Genomic DNA, 17,668 nt, shown 5'->3' with positions numbered 1-17,668 from the left:
TTTTGACTCTTCGGCCAATTGGTGCCAAGCTGTGTTGGAACTCTGGAAAGAGTCTCGAGTTTTTCATTATTATCTTTTTAGCATTCAGTAAGTATTCTCTCTATATTCTTTAGTATCGTTTAGTATAGTCTCTTTAATATAACGTAGTATTGTAAAGTAATAAATTAGCCTTCTGAGAACGTGGAGTCAGATGCATTATTCCTGCCTTAGTTGGGGAATTCCCAGCTAAGGGAATACAGTATGTGGTCATACTCATTTACTAATCTTCAAGCTTAGCCTATGTTTATATTATTAGGAAGAGATTACAGCCTAAATCCATAGCATCAGCTGGGACCTGGGACATCATGAGTGTTCATGACCTGTAGTCTTGACTCATTTGTGTCACCCAGTGTGGATGTCTGTACTAGTCCCCCACAGTACTCCTGTGAATCTTCCATCTCCCCTGTCTCCAAAACCTGCAGGACATGCATTTGTACTGCTCCGAACCTTCTGCCCTTCCATGTGCCATGTGCCAGACTGTCTGCACCTGGTTGTCTGCCTATTGTGCTGCTGGGTGGGCTCTGCATGGGTAACTGGCTGCCCTAGGATGGTCTAGGACTTGTACACAAATGAACGAGGGGACCTTTCCAAGACCTGAATGTTCTTTGTACTGAGATGAAACATTTCTTTCATGGGCCTCTCAAAGTACCTCTTCTGAAGTAGCTAAATGAACCAGCAGTCAGCTACAAGAGAAATGGGAGTGGTCTTCTGAGACAAAAGTAGGAACAAGGGAGATTTTTGTAGTGAAAAGGAAGCAAAGAGGCTCCTGGGTGAGCAGAATTTCCCAAGAAGTGGAGACTGTTGCTATTTAAACAGTTTTCTTATTTTCCTTGATAAATGCATATTTATAACCTGATTAACACATCTAAAAATAACAGAGCTTGAAAAACAGACCATTTCAGGGACTTAGTGATACATATCATGCATACATGCCTGTCTGATGGGAAGGGGCAGGATAAGCAGCCATTGCTGCTACACGCAGACATTATTGAAATTATGACTCATTTTCCACCTCCTGCGTATTCCCTTTCGTTTTGTTCTGCCTGTTAGTGTACCATAGTGCATGTCCTAAAATGCAACTGCAATTGATGTTGTATCCCACAACATCCTTTTCTCCAAATAGGATAGTGATGGATTTGGTGGGTAAACCATGATGTGGACTGGGAAGTGGTTGCATGGTTGCATCCAGAGAGTAGTAGACAGCGGTTCAGAACTCCAGTGGACATCAGTGACAAGATGTGTCCATCAGGGGTCCATAGTGGGTGTGTTCAATGTTATTTAGTATCTTCAGTAATGACTTAGAGGTGTCAAGTGGATCCTCTGTGAATTTGCAGATGACCCCAGGCTGAGCAGTGCCTGCAGGGTGGAAGGCCATCCTGAGAGACCTGGACAGGCTCCAGAGGTGGACCACAGGAACCTCAACCTGAACCTCTGAACCAGGGTCAGAGCAACCCAGGGTCAGCGTGGGGATGGGCAGAACCCAGCAGCCCTGCCCAGAAGGGCTTGGGGCTGTGGTGGCTGAGAGGCTGGACATGCCCCAGCCATGGCACTGCCAGCCCAGAGAGCCACACGTGTCCTGGGCTGCATCCAGAGCAGGGTGGGCAGCAGGGCAGGGAGGGGATTCTGCCCCTCTGCTCTGCTCTGCTGAGACCCCACCTGCAGGGCTGCGTCAGCTCTGGGGCTGTTACTGAACAGTCCTGCAAGATGACATCTATGCAGCAATGGAGGAAGGTGCTGGAAATTCTTTTAAATTTAGCACAATAGAGCATGACCTCTATATTTATTGTTAGTGCTTAATTTTGTACACACAGTGCTTAGTACAAATACCAGAGATTAATGTGGCCTTGTGCTAGCTCCCTACATCTGTGACTAATAAACTTGTTCCAGTTAATTCTTTCTTGTTTACTTCTATCAGTGATTTAATATGTACTAACTAATATCTCAGTTTTGATAACAAGAATTGTTTATCAGAGCAAAGAATCATAAGAGAAGTACATTATGACCTGATGACATATTTGAGATAATCCCAAGGAGAAAAGATTCGTCAGAAGATCTGGAACCGTATCCAAACAAATGGAAATAATCAGCATAAATGCATGTTTTCAGGAAACATGAAAATACAATAGTTTTAGGAATATAACCTGGTCTCTGAGGTTACTGGGCATGTATGCTTTGAAGAGAATTAGCCATGCATTCAGCACTGCTAATGAAATAATGTTGGCTTCCAAGTCTAACAGATAGGATGGAGAGTTTATTTCCCAATTTTCAGGGACAGGGTCCCCAGCACAGGCAGGACATGGACCGGTTGGAATGAATTCAGGGGAGGGCCACCAAATCAGTGGGATGGAGTACCTCTCCTGTGAGGAAAGGCTGAGAGAATTGGGATTGTTCAGTCTAGAAAAGAGAAGGCTTTGTGGCAATGGTATTGTTGCCTTCCAGTACCTCAAGAGAACTTCCAGGAAAGATGGGACAAGACTATTCACACAAGCATGTAGTGACAAGACAAGGGGCAATGGGTGTAGACAGAAAGAGAGTAGGTCTGGATTAGCTATTAGGACGAAGTTCTTCACTGTGAGGGTGGTGAGGCACTGGAACAGGGAAGTTGTGGATGTTCCATCTCTGGAAGTGTTCAAGGCCAGTTTGCATGGGGCATCCTGGTCTACTAGAGTGTGGCCGTGCACATGGCAGGGCTGGTTGGAACCTCCCAACCCCAACCATTCTATGGCTGTATTACAGGGAAATTATTTCACTTCTTTTCAAAGAAGAAAATCTGGAATACTTAAACTAACTAAAAGTATGTAAAGTATGAATTATTACCTTAAAAAACAAAGCAACCTGATCTCTAATCTGTTTGAAAAGGTAATGATACCAGCTAAAAGAGCAATATTGTAAATCACTGAAAGTGTGATTTGGGTCTGTGTTTACATGGCATTTCTGATATTCAGCTTTTGCATCACTGGAAGTTGTAGTGTCTCACTGGTAGGTTAATGAACCAGATAATATGCTATTCTATTTTACTTTGGTTAAAGCTACTATTCCTTCTTTCCCAAACATTTCATGATTTGTTAGAATCAAATGAAGGTGCCTTAGTGGGGTCTGCCTACAAAATGACTCCTTGCTATGCCACCTTGCAATCCTTGTGCTGCATATAATATGTGCAGCTGACCTGATATTGGAGCACCCTATATTCTCATGAGATTGTCATCTGGAAGTACTCACCACTGTCCATGGATCAGATTCTGTGAGTGCCTCTCTGTATCTCAGCTCATATGGTGTATGAGCTGTGGGCAGGTCCCACTTCATTATCAATTGGTTTGTGATCTGATAAGCATTTATGTTAGATGGTGACAAACACTTTCCTAAAATGGGGGAGATACAATTGTTTAAAACACAAGAGAAGCAGGAAAGCTTTGGTAATTACATCTGTTGAGTGTGGTCTATAAAAGTTAAAAGACTTGGCACACAATAGTGAATGCTGTGAGACTTCAAAACACCATGGAAATGAATTACTAAATCTCTATGACATCAACAAAATGTAATTGTTCTTCTTGCCTTTCTTTTGTGAATGCTTCTACTGATTTCAAGAACACTCTTTTTCTAAGCAGTAACTATTCTGAGTGAGGCTGAAAGGCAAAATCAACATGTCAAGAGTACCTGTAATCATGAGTTGTATAAAAAATATCCAGAATATCTTCAAATTTCAGTAAGTGCAAATAAACACAATGTGTCCAAAAGTCTTCAGTAAAGGTTACACTATTGATAATTTGGGTTGTACTGGTAGTAACTCCCAGCAGAGAAGCATTGGTTTTTCTTGGACCATGATTAGTCTGAGCATGTGAAGTTTTGAGAAGCTCTTAACATCACTTCAGTGACCAGATAGGTAGGGAATCTTTAAATAAACATTTAAAGAGCCTAATAAATAGGGCTGGTTTTTTTCATATCTTTCAGCATTGTGTAATGGGTAAGAGGCCTTAGAAAAGAGTTGAATTTTGAAAAGGTTTCTCAAAATTCTAATGCCCTATATCAAGGATTCCTTAGGTACACAGCGTTGAGTCAATCTGCTCTTTGTAAACCAATACAAAGAAATCCAGAAAACCATCAAGGAGAATATAGAAAGTTGGTTAAGTATGGTACACAAATACTACTATAAATTTTTCTGTATATGGATATTAAATATTCCAGCAAAATATTTAAAGTAAAACCCTCTTCCATTAAAACATCATAGGCTTCTGTTACTAACTTAATTCAAGGAAGTCAAACTGCATCTTAGCTCTCTGAGTCAGTAAAAATAACAGGAGTGTTTTGGGAGCTGAAATTTTGGAAATAATCTTTACAGAATACAGCTTTAGCTGGGCACTGCAGTAACACAGCTTGTGAAGACACTGTACCTGCTTTGCTTGGTAAAACTGAGATGTTCTTTCCTTTGGCACAGGTGTCATTGTCGTAATTCACTGCTATCCAAATGGTTGCAAATCTCTCAATGTAGAGATTCTTTCGTTCTATTGTGATGGAAGGTGATGATGTGTTTCGCTGAAAAAGTTTTCGTATTTTGTTCCTTCAGAGAAAAGGAAGCACAATGAAAAGCATTTTATTGGATTACAGTTATTATTTCCTCCATGCCCAAGAAAGCAAAATTATAGTGATTGATAGCTTTCCAGATACTTCTGTGTATCTGGAAATCTCAAATATTCACATTGAGCAGCTTGAAACAGCAAGATTAATTCATGCACCTCAGTAACCCTAGCGAATTCAAATGTGCAAATCCTTGTGTGGTGGAGAACTGTTGAATCCCTTAATCTTTTAAGGCATAGTATGATACAACCAGATCTGTATGACCTTCTTTTGTACTTACAGTGGGATATAGAGAGCATTTTGAAGGTATAAAATTAGGTTAGAAATGACTTCGTAAAGCCTCACTTCATAAAAGGGAAACTCAAATTCCTTTTGAACAGCAAAATTTCCCAGTTACATGAATATAAATTGCCATAAAGTTATGAAAAGCTTCTTATGAGTTATGTGCCTGTCTTCTGACTTCTGTTCCTACAAATTGTCAGAGTTTGATGGAGATATTTAAATGTCCGCTGAGTCCTCAGCCCTGTAGATTCCTCCTAGTATACCTAACATACACAGCACAGGAAGTCCAAGAGTTTTAATGCCTTGCATACAATTTTGCTGCTTACATTTTTCTTGTCTCTCTCATTTAGTCTCTGCCACACACAGGGAAGATTTTTCCAAGGTTGAAATTGTGCAAGTTCAGTGTTCTTAAAGAGAGGGACTAGCATACTAATTGCCTAGCTATGCATTTCAAGTATTAAATTACACACATCATGATTGAATATTTAGTACCTGAGAAAAACTACTTGAAGGTTTTCCTGTCTTCTGCTTCAAGCTAGTTGTGAATCAGCCATTAAAATTTCAAAGCATGATTTTGAATTCTTGGTTGGAACTTTTCTGTGGGAGTGTTTATCTTTAATCTTTTTCTTCCTGACAACTTAATCACAAGGAGTAAGGACAAGGAACTATTACAGCATCAAACTGATGTTACATGCAGGAAGAGGTGATACCCTCTTCTAGGCAAAGTAAAAGCCTTTTACATGTGGGGTTTTTTTTCTTTCCTTTTAAACCAGTAGAGGAGGAGATAGTAAGTTTGTCTTCAAGACCACCAGGTGGAAACTTAGGAGACTGAGGTTAAAGTCCTGACTCTGACTTGAAAACATCACCACCTCTGCCAGGGAATTGTTTCCCTCTTCCCCCACTGACATCTTCTTTCATTATTTTATCTGCCTTGTCTGTTCATGACATCAACCCTGCAGTCTGGGAACAGCACAGTCTGGTTTTGGCTTATGACTTTGAGAGCAAGTAGTGTAAAAATATTTCAACTGATAACATCTCTTCAGAAACAGAGCTGTTTCATAAATGTTTCTGTCCTTCCAAAAATTTGGTATTCCTTGAAGTTACAAGAGGCAAGACAGCCATGCAGTAGAATTAGGGGCTTATTGCAAATTGGTGCCTGCAGTTACCTCCAGTGAGAAAATATTGAAGGTGATGGGGGGAGTAATCTCAGCCTTGAGGTGATTGCTTTGCTCCTGTGCAATGTGAAGATGATCATTCTGGGGAATTTCCCAGTGTGGTGACATTTTCTTAGCTTTAGGAGATGTTTGTAACCACAGCTCATTTTGAATGACAAGGGGTGGTTATGCGGCCAAACAATCAGCAATGAATATCATAATTTGCCTATGGCATACAGTGTTGTACTCCATGTACCCCATGATATGGTCTCATGGCAAAGATCATGTCTTCTGATCTCACATTTCTATTTCTAAACACACCCCTAATCTCATGGGAGATTCCAAATATCTAGATATAAAATGAGGAAATTCAGTTTTGTAATGCAGCTGCAACTGAAGATACTGTATTTGAGGTAATCAGTTCAAAATTAACCCTACAAGTTCATTCCATCTGTTAAACAACTACTTGATAATTCAGAATCACCAGAAAGTATCTCCTTGGGTACATGCTATATCAAAATATGTAATACATAAAATAAAAGTTTAGTGTGTGTTTATGTTTAAATATTTTGTTGTTTTTTTTTTAACCTGAAATACCACTATTTGTGGTTGAATAGTCAGTAAAAGTCAATAGCTGCAAATAAAGGTAATTAAGTAAGCTGATCTTTGGCAATAATAATTTAAAGAGTGTGTTGGAGGCATGGTAAGATGTATAATGACTTTGTATTGGGTTTGCATGACAAGGTTTTGGGAGCAGGGGAGCAGATTGCTACAGAGATGGCCTCCATGAGTAGCTGCAATAAGCCTTTCCCATGAATAATGAAGCCAGTTCTAGCTGACTTCAGGACAGAGCTGCTGCTGGCCAAGGCTGAGCCCATCATCCATGGTGGTAGTGCCTCTGGGATAACGCATTTAAAAGAGGGAAAAAACGGCTGCACAACAGCAGCTGGCAGAGAGGAATGAGGGCAAGTGGGAGCAGCAGAGAGCAGCCCACACTGCAGCAGGTTTGCAGGGCTTGTGAACCCATGAGGGAGGGAGCTGCTTTGGAGCAGGCTGCTCTTGAAGGGCTGGCACCCCATGGAAGGAACCTTCACTGGAGCAGTTAATGCAGAAATGCAGCCCCATGGGAAGCACTCGTGTTGGAGGAGTTAATGATGGACTGTGGGAGTTCATGTCTCCTGAGGGAGGATTCCCATGCTGCACCAGAGGAAGAGTCAGAAGAGAAAAGAAGTGACGGACACAACGTGTGATGGACTGTCCACAATCCCATTTCCCATCCCCCCACAATGCTGGAGTGGAGGAGGCAGAAAATTCAATTAAGCCCAGTAAGAAGAAAAGAATGGGGGGGGGGGGGGGGGGGCAGAGAAGGGGAGGGTGTTCCAAGTTCTAGCTATATTTCTCATTACTCTACTCTGATTTGAATGTTAATAAATTTAATTCATTTTTCCAGGTCAGGTCTGTTTTGCCCATGACAGTAATTGCTGAGATCTCTCTGTTCTTATCTCAGCCCATGATCCTTTACCATATTTTCTCTGCCCTGTTGGGCTGAGGAGGGGAGGAATAGAACAGTTTTTGCGATGTCTAGCCAGAATCTACCTACCACTCTTTTACGAAGCCCTTACAAATCAGTAGGTATTGATGAGTAGTGATGAATGGTATTGACCAGCCTTGTGTAACAACCTCTAAAGTGATGAAATACACTGGAACAAAACTCTGGCAAATGGGAACCACATCTAACAACAATAAGAGCTTTTGGTTTTCTGAGATAACTTTTCAGACTTACCATTTTAGGTATACAGTATAATTAACTGTATTTGCAGCACTAGGTACTGGCAGCCAGGTGCAGGTTAGATCCTCACTTAACTCTTTGTAACACACCAATTCATTGTCCCAATCTGAAAGATGAAAACATGTGCACTGGAAAAGACCCATCACAGGCAACCATTAACTGACTCAAAGGGACTATGAGTAATGAAACCAAATACAAACCAGGCTAGAGTTAGTTGACTAGACCCCAGAATTGCTTCAAAACCATCAATCTCTATCTGACGTTCAGAACTACACACTGTTGCTGGATAAAAACAATATTACTTTTAAACTGCCAGCATTATAAAGAATGCATTGTAAAACAGAAGGAGCAAAAGTTTATGTATAAAATTGTCTGTTATTAATTTTTTATATGGGGATTTTTTGCAACTGAACATACCCCTTTTTCAGTTGATGTGAAAATAAGCACTGATGGCATTATTAAAGGAACTAAATTTTTGTCTTTAGCAATTAAATTTATGTCAGTATTTCAAAAATCTCTTAACAAAAATACTAATGACAAAATATGACTGCTGTTCTTCTTTTGCTCTGTGTCTTACTGTCTGAACTATTAATTTAGCAGAATAAGTCATGGTGTCTCAAAGTCCTTGGAAAAGGACGGAAAAGGACTCAGATTTTGTTGTTGTTGTTGTTGTTGTTAAGAAAAGTAATCTCAACAGGAATGGGATGTTTAAGGTAAGTTTTTCCTGATGAGTAGAGCCACATGTCCTTCCTACCTGTTAGGTCTAACAAGTTGCCAATAGGCCTATCAATCTTGAATAAAAAATGTTTTGCTATGTGATAAGTAAATATGAATATGTCTGGAGCTGGTGTTGTAGCATAGTTATGGTATCTCACAACCTAGGTTGTGAGTTAAAAGATCAGTTCTCTTTTCCTCATTTCTTCCTGCAACCTGAGTTACAAAGTATCCTTGGTATTCTTTTAATCATTGAGATGACAAATGCATATTGAAGTTAAAAGGTGTTTTGGAAAAAGAAGTGAGTCAAATAAGTATAGTGCTGACTTTAATACCCTCACCTTATGACACTTATCATACTAAATGAATAATGCTCTTCTAATAAACTTTGCTGCATCAGCTCAGGTGTGTAGAGGTGCCTTTCAGGAAGGTGGAGATCACATCTTCCTTATTTTCATAGCAATGTGAAACATTACAGAATTCTTTGCTTTTCTAGTCTGGCCACCAAACCACATCTTGGCCTCCTCACCCATGAACATAGTGTCTGTCAACAGCAGGGGAAACAGCAACAGCTCTCACATTCTTCTCCTGTTTTACTCTGAATTAAACCTTAAAATTACTTGGTGTTTTGAAGAAACACCTAAAACAAAATCTTTTTGGAATTGCTGTAATACTTCATGTCAATACATTGGTAACATTCTGCTCCTGACACTATTTGAAATAAGAGTTCTATTAACTCAGATCCACATGGTGTCTACCATATTGCAGACCTGTCTCTGCTTACACAGGAACAGTGGTTGTTCCTCATGCGCTAATGTTTGCGAAATCGCCCATGTCTTTCTCCATGAGATTATGGTACTAAAGCAGACAAAGGAAAAACAGTAGATTTCGTGTGTGGAAACAGTGTATTAGCTTGGCTAACACCCCAAAGCATCCTCCTACTACCAATATACAGAAGTTCTACATTGCTTTGTCCAGATGAATATAATGAATGCACACTTTTATTTTCACTTTTCCTGTTTGTGAATATTATGCACATGCACATTAATTTTTATTCTAGTGCTTTCTTTGTTCCACTGTAATGCTCCACCTTAATAGGTATATTATTAATTCTTCCCAGATCTACCATAGTACCAGAAATGTATCATGACTGTGCTCCAAGAGCTATGCAAAGAAAGAAAAAAATTTCTTTGCTCTAAAGAAAACGCAGTTCAGTTTCTCCACTTAAAAAAAACTCAAACCAACAAACAAATGCCAAACCACCTACCTTTAATTTTTTTCACTCTAGAACTTTCTGTTTTTTCTTCCTGAACATCTGGTTTTCTCCCTAATGATTTAGTAGAGCTTAATCTGGCAAGTTAATTGCAAGGACTGGAAAATTATCCATGGCTAATTTCAGAAGAACATAGTCCTCCTGCAGATGTCTTGCCCAGTGTCACTGCGTACTCAGGAACCTGTCATCTCTGCTGGGTCTGTTAGCAAGTAGGATGCTCCTGCCCACAATAAATCCAGCACAAAGTACATCAGATGACCACCCACTGCTCCGCAATACTCTCTATCAAAATGTGCTGTACTGTTCCTTCCCGCCATCATCAGTAATTCCCCAGTTAAATGGAAAGCAGAGATATCCATCACACACAAACATTAGAGGATCCGTGGTACTTCGGAACGGCGGCTATCTGTGATGCTCAGGCTGGGCTTTCGCCCTCAGCCTGCGGGCTCGCCCTGCGCTCACAGACGCGTCTGCCCGTGCTGCTGCGCCCGGGCTTTCCCTGGCACAGGCGGGAATGCTTCCAGCGGCGCCGCTCCCGAGCGCCCGCGGCGTTCCACCCACCTGGCAGCTGCCGGCAGAACGGAGAGTCCCGGGCTGAGCAGCGGCAGGAGCCTGGGGAGCGCAAGGAGCAGGTTGCGGGGGGAAGAATGAAAAAAGAAAAAGAAAAAAAAAAAAAAACAGTTGGTCAAGACAACCGCAAAAGAAATAGGAAAAATGTTGGAGGTGGTTGCTTCTCCCACTCACAGAATTTAATTTGGTCATGATTTTGTTCGTATGTCCTCATCCTTGAGTAGCATTAAGGATTTTTACGGTTCATAAGCGGCAGTAAGCTGTATGGTATATGAAAACTCACCTCTAACAAGTAAAAAGATAGCTGCCAGCAGAGAGTTCTTCATCTTCTCTGTAAAGAAGCATAATGATTACTATCAACATTACGCTGTCTTTAGTCTATTTTCACACTTCCTTTTCAAACTTCCTATTCATTCTAACACCTATCCTGCTACAGGCTAAACACAAGTAGCAAGTTTATCGATGACAATGGGAAGAACACTTGAGTTCTGTGTTATTAATTATACTTACAAGAGCCTAAAAATCCTTCTGGGAAACAGGAACTCTCCACCCTGGTTTTTGTAAGCACTCACAGCAAGATTCTTGATGGTGTCTGCAGTATCAGCAAAGCAAACTGAATTAAGCTTAGGTACTTCTAACTCTTTGAAAACACCAACTGTCACTGCAAATTAGAGATATTCATATCAGTAAAAAGGAAGTCAAGGTGTTTGACTGAGTCTAATATGAATTCTTATATACTGTAGAAATAATAGCAGCAGAAGACCTCAGCTTGTCTTCACTTTCTGACTTCTCTTATCTTTCAATGTAATTTCCCTGCCTCAAAGATGCTGTATCTACATTGCTGGTACCTACACCAGGGCCCTAATACAGACAAAAGTCACCATAGCTGTAAATCAGATGTTTGCTCCACACCATTAATTCAGAGAACATTCTGAACACTGAAGCCAGCAGAGACGCAACAGCTGTTACTCTTACAGCAGCAAAGGGAAATTCTCAGAAAATTTTTCTACTGTGGAAAATTTCCCTTCTGGGCTTAGACAGCTGCTATCAGAGATTGGATCCAGACTTACCTGGAGATAGGCAAATTATTAACTTATCTTGGCAACCATGGTAAATTTCAGGTTGAGTATTGAATAGAAAAAAGTAGCAGTTTAAAATTAATCACTTTCCTAAGAGAGAGGCATGCTTCTCAGCATGGTCTGCAGTAGGAGCAGGTGACTAATGCAACAATCATGTCTTATCAGATTTTATGAAGGGCACAGTCATGAAAGGCAAGTGATCAAGGAATTCTGAGTGCTACAGGGGGCTTCCTGTCACAAATTCATTGGTCTTGAGTGTAAGCTCCAAAATGCTGAGGGGTAGCAGATACAATGTATGTCTGCAGGATCACAGCCCCTGTTATCTGAGAGATCCAAAAATTGGCCTTAGCAATACTTCCTACTGATAATCATCATTTGAGCATCAATTGATGATCATAAGGAGAAATTGATAAAGTAAAAATGCAAGTTATATGTGACAGATTTTGACAGTGGGATTGAAGATCTAGAGACTCAGAATAGTGTAAAAGTCAAGAGATTGAGAAAACTTTAACAGATATCTGTATTGGTTTGATGTTCTCAGCATAATCACATTCAAAACAACCTATCCTAAATGAAAACCATGTAACTAACTCAATGCAAGAGCGGAATTAGGACAGAGCATATTGGAGAGAAATAAACCAAATGAAACAAATCCATATCATCTTTGCTGGAGGTCTAGGTCTCAGTATAAATGCCACTCTCATTTGAAGAAAAAAGTTAATTCTGACAAGCACAGAAATTACATTACTTGTCCAAATAGCAGAGGAGATACAATCTTGAAAACTGGAATTTCACATTTGGGTGAGGCCAAATTTTTTGCTGTAGCTTAGCTATTGAGTTACTATATGTCTAAATTATAGCAAAAGATAAATTATATTATTTGAGGTAAAATTTGCATAGAACCACTTTTTGAAATGTTTAATATATCAGCTTTTTCGCTACTATGAAATTCTGTCAGAATGGTAAATGCCTGAAGTTTTCCTGTTAATTCAGATGAGGATAAATTACACCATCATCTGTGATATGTTTTGAAGTGCAGAATGACTGTAGGATACTTCCAGCTTTACATCACTTTCACCTCACTGTTTTTTCAGACCTAGGTGTGTGCATCATTCTAGATGAGGTTCTCCATGAGCACTTCCCTTGTCATTTCCTTATATAAGTTCTGCAGTAGAAGACAGGGCAGGCTCTTGTTCTCCCCAGAATGTAGACTTGAAATCAATGAACCTTTCCATCTAGACTGGAGTAGACCATGTTAGTTAATCCAAACTCCACGTCCTTCTCTGTTCCCTTCCTGAACATGATCTGTTAACTCTTGCTCTTTAAAGGGAAAACAATCTATGAAGACAGGTAGGCTCAGCCAGGAAAATGCCACGGGCCCCTTCCTCCTGCTCTGCTCCCGTGGAGCTACAGCTCCTGTAGCACATCATGGCAGGACTGGTCACGCCATGAACTTCTGAGTGCTTGTTTTGCAGGTCAGCCATGTGCCCGGGGATGCTAATGAACCAGAAAGAGTCTGAAATCTTGTTTGTTGGGAGTTTTAAGCACGTCCCAAGACAGTTTGTGCTATGTGTAGGCCGCAACCTCGTTGAAGCGCATTCAGGTCCTAGTTGGCAGCCGAAGCAGAATGCAGACTGCAGAGATACCACGCCAGGAAAGACATACTGCATTTCTACTTGAACTCTCACCTTGTCTGAAGTACAAACTGGTGAGGTCTCCTGGTTGAATCAGAATGTGGTTTTGGTAGCTTGCTGTTTCTTTGATAAGCAGCTCCAATTGATTAGAGATGATCTCTTTCAGGCATGTTGTAGTAAATTCAATATTGTAGCAATTTCAAATGCAGTTTTTGCTGCTTAATAGTACATGCTGAGATTGTGTGTCTTTCTTTAATGGATCTAGAGTCACACAATTTTAACAAGTTACTTCTCATATACCTGCATCCAATAGGCAGACCTTCATGTCTCTAAATATCTGACAGATTTTTACAGATTAGCTTTGTTTTCCAGAGAAATACATAAATATCTGAATTCAGTGAGCAAATCTCATATATCTTTGGGGAAAGAAAAATTCCACTCAGCCCTCAGCTATAGCTCCTGGGGGAAATTTGTTGTATTAGGGAGAGTCTCCACCATGAACATTTTCATCTTGTCTGAGTTCAAGTTACAGTATGAAACAGCTTACCTTTCAAACAATTATGTATTATCTCAATGAAAACCACATTATTTTACTCTAACACATCAGCTAGGCAGAGGCCATAAAAAAGTGCCAATGAGAGATCTGCCTTGGAGATTTAAAAACTTCCAATTACAGATGAAGTATAAATAGCCTGAATAGACTAGACACCCAACATAGAATGCAAAAAGATCACAGAGATATATATTGGGGTGAAGATTCCTTTGGGATATTATATATTATATACTGGAGTGAGGATTCCTTTGAAGAAACAAAAAAAAATTAAGACAAATGTAAGCTAAATTCTGCTTGTACTAGACTAGGTCTGGAGTCTCACCAATACCACATCATTGACAGTGATGTGGTGCAGGGTTTTGCCCAGTGCATCAGCTAGAGTATTTATGAGAGTCAGGGTGGTGTGTTGGGATGAGAGTGGCAACTTCTCCTTACTACAGCATCACAGTCAGTGCTACAGGCTTGCTTGTGGGATGGACAAAACTATCACTGTGGTAGCTCAGACTAGTGCTTTGAAAACAGAGTTCACTTGCATGGTGGCTGAGCTGTGTGCGGAACCAGAGTCATAAGTATAAGGGTTTGACTTGCAAGGAAGATCTTTGCTTCTGCTAGCCCACCTTGGAGCACATCTTATTCATCAGTTTTAGTCAGTCTCTGACTGCTGTGAGAATACAGTGTGAGAGTCTGCTTCAATTTACATTCATTATCTCTTCCTAGGCAGCCAAGAGGAGAAACAAGGATCATCCTTTACTGTCTCCATCACATTTATGACTTTATTAAATGCTTTATAAGTACTTTAAGTGCACAAGTGGATGACAAAGAATATCTTTCCTAGTCTTTTCTACTATCCTGTTTGGTTTACCTAGTGGGCTTGCAACTGCTACAGGGAGTTACTTTGGTATATGTGATGTGGAACCAAAGGGAATTTCATAAAAGCTTGTCTGTGCTCTTCCTATACACAGTTTTGGGAGCAGTCTTTATCTTTTTGAAGTCTACAGGGAAGGCTGGATTGTTTGTTTTTATGTGTTTTGTTTGGCTTTTTTTTTTTTTTAAGATGCCTGTGTTTTAATCTCTGAGGCAAGGAGATATATATCTTTGTTATCTTTCTTTTTCATTTTCCCCCTGGGATTACTCCTGGACAAAGGAATGCTTGCCAGTGAAACACAACTATTGTCAAAAGCATGTTTGAAGAAAGTCCAGGAAAGCAGTATGGAGAAGCTCACTTAGCACAAGGCAAAATGTGATTTTTTAAGGGTAGTGTTCTGTGTTCATGGTATTTTATCCTACCATTTCCACCTTAGTAACAATGAATGTATTTGCACTGCTAGTTTCAGATTTTCTGCATTATAAATTTTGTCTCAGAATTCTATCCAGCATAACTGTTCTGCCAAGTCATTAGCTTGTCTTATTTTAAATGTTTTCAAGCATATTTCCTGGCTTAGAAAAAAGTGATTTATAAATAGTAATTATGGTTAACTGAGTTCTGAGAGTCTGCATGTATACCCACTTTTGACTTTACTGCTCTTGACCATTTTATTTTTTTCTTCAGCTATTATTATGCATTAGATAACCCAGGGGAAAATTTTTTTGAGGCATCATTCCATTATCTATCAAAAATTGTTTCAGTCATCTTAAAATAATTCACAAATAGCTATTAGTTGTTTATGTGTAGAATAGAAAGGCAGAGAGGGGCTAGATTTGCCAAGCTGAAATAACAGTGTCATGATTCTCATTAACCTCTGTATCTCCTAGAGTTCTGTGATTCCAATGATTCCTCAGAATGTGGGATGCCTTAAACTTGGTTTGATTAGGAGGACCTTGGTTTGACAAGGGGGACCTTGCTCATGAGACTGACCACTGTTCTTTAGGACATCCTGGCATGGCCTGTTTTGAACCCCCCATTAAGATTATTCTTGCTTTATATCAACAACAATTGATATACAAAAGTCCCTTGAATGAGGATTTATATCTTGTGAGCCACATCTTGTTTAAGCTTTTTTAACTATTAATCTGAAGTATCACATCACAGCAAGAGCCTCCAAAGAGCGCTCCTAGGCAAAACATGTAACTATCCTAGTAGTGAAGGTACACTTTTAACAGCTGAGAAATTCTGATTTATGGTTTGCCTGCATAAGATCTGAGCTAAACATCTTTGCAGCTGCAAATTTTCATTTGCCTGCCTGTGGATTACTTGCACAACTGTGATTATGGATTATTTTAACTGTGGCCCGTCTCTCCATAAACTCTGTCAACTTGTAGATTTCCTAGTTTATTCATAATGCAGTGTGAATATCCCCATTGACTCTTAGCTCCCAGCTGAAGTTTGCTGCTAGGAACACAGAAATGCCAGGAATTTCATGGTTGCCTGAAGTTTCTTCTCTGCTAGCATTCTTCTTGCAATTTCTTATGTGAACTGAATACGTTCCATCTTAAGAGTAGTTTTTTTTAACTTCATATCTTATACAAGAGCCTGCTCTTGAATTTAGCCATCACTATTGAGAGTTCCTTCTTTACTCTAAAGTATTTTCTTTCATCTCCTGTAGTGATTATCAGCCTGCATTTTGCTAGATTTAAACAAATCATTATTTTCCAGTCTATTACTACACAGGAAAGGTTCCATTTCCCCTCTTATCTCATTAGTCTTTCTCTGTACAGTTTGATTCTCTGAGATTTTGCTGCTAATGGAAAGAGAAACACCTGCTTAGGCTGTTGCTCCTGTTGCCCCTATTTTGTGTCTCTTCGGCCGAGGGTGCTGCCAAGGTGAAGCCCTCCCACTGACCACAAATAGTCATGCTTTTATTTCTGAGTTGTTGAAGTGTGTTTCAGTGGTTAGCCATGGAGTGTGAAAGCCTGAGTCCAAAATGGCAGATGTTTTCAATTTTAACAGTTTTAGGACTTCCTGTCATAGAGGCTGAATTGGATGCTGAGGAGTAGAGAGGCACTGAGAATTCTAAATTTGCTGGTGTGCCACAGAGACTTGGAGAGGGAGGAGGGCTGGCGTGGGGGATTCTGTAGCATGCAGCAGCACGATGCATCTCTGTGGTGCAGATGCAGAACCCTAAAAAAGAGGTGCAGGCCTGGCCCTGCTGTTTAACCACTACGAGTTGTGATTTAAAAAATATAAAGATCCTAAGGGATGTCTTTGACAGAAAAAGGAAACATTTCAAGCAAAGCTACTGATGATTCCTTATGATGTTGTAATGCCAAAATGATCTCTGCACATTTTCCTCTCATGTTTTGAAAAATGCGAAACTTACTTAGGTCTCTCCAGTTAAGAATGTCTAATTAAAACATTTTCTTCTGTTTTCTGAGGAAAAGAAATTAACTTAAATCTGTTGGTGACAGATGTACCTAATGGGTTCTCAACATGAGAGACTTAAAACAATGTGGTAGAGGACATGGTAAAAGTGGCTGCACGAAAGCAAAAGTCTGCATAATTACCATAATGTAAGTTCCCTTCTTTCATGAAGACAGAGAAAGTTTGTGGAGGGAGCATGGCAGAAAAACAGGAATCACATTTAGAATGAAATGACATGCCAAAGAGTACTCTGAACTGAGGAGGATATAAGCAACTCTGAAATTTGGGAAGTTTGTATCTAATCTTTGTGGTCTTTTCCTCATTTACAAAATGAATAGAGATCAATGGTTTAGAGCTCAGTTTCCTCCTCAGGCACTGGCGCTTGGCAATGAAAAGTCGCTGATCAATTATGTTGACTTCAGCACTCAGGTGAGGAGGATCTGAGAAATATGTAAAGGACAGAATATGTAAAGAACAGAAAATGTAAAGGACAGAAATATGTAAAGACCTTCCAGTTTACAGAAAGGATTGCTGCAAGATGGTGTGCTACTGCAGTCAAGAGAAAATGTTTAATTTTGAACTCCCAGACTTGGGCTATTGGCAAAGCAAGAGCAAGCAGTGAGCTGGGCTGTCTGTGCATGTCTTGTCTGACCTTTTCATTCTCTCTGAATGCTTAGAGGTAGACTGATATAAAACATAAAGTAAGCACAG

At 39.9% G+C, this 17,668-nt stretch overlaps 1 protein-coding gene across 1 annotated transcript in view; it reads right to left on the bottom strand.

The window, feature by feature from the left end:
* The window catches only part of LOC131571531 (interleukin-6 receptor subunit beta-like), a 30,938-nt gene extending 20,219 nt beyond the window's left edge, over window positions 1–10,719 (bottom strand). Inside the window, exons 1-5 of the mRNA XM_058824278.1 lie at window positions 10,677–10,719; window positions 10,385–10,435; window positions 7,831–7,942; window positions 4,428–4,594; window positions 3,259–3,398 (exon numbers count right to left, since the gene is read on the bottom strand). Coding sequence (XP_058680261.1) covers window positions 3,259–3,398; window positions 4,428–4,594; window positions 7,831–7,942; window positions 10,385–10,435; window positions 10,677–10,719 — 513 coding nt within the window. The remainder of the gene's footprint in view (window positions 1–3,258; window positions 3,399–4,427; window positions 4,595–7,830; window positions 7,943–10,384; window positions 10,436–10,676) is intronic.
* Between the last annotated feature and the right edge of the window lie 6,949 nt (window positions 10,720–17,668).

Source organism: Ammospiza caudacuta, chromosome Z, assembly GCF_027887145.1.
Source record: "Ammospiza caudacuta isolate bAmmCau1 chromosome Z, bAmmCau1.pri, whole genome shotgun sequence".
Taxonomy (NCBI): Eukaryota; Metazoa; Chordata; class Aves; order Passeriformes; family Passerellidae; genus Ammospiza; species Ammospiza caudacuta.
This window is presented reverse-complemented; position numbering and strand designations above follow the sequence as displayed.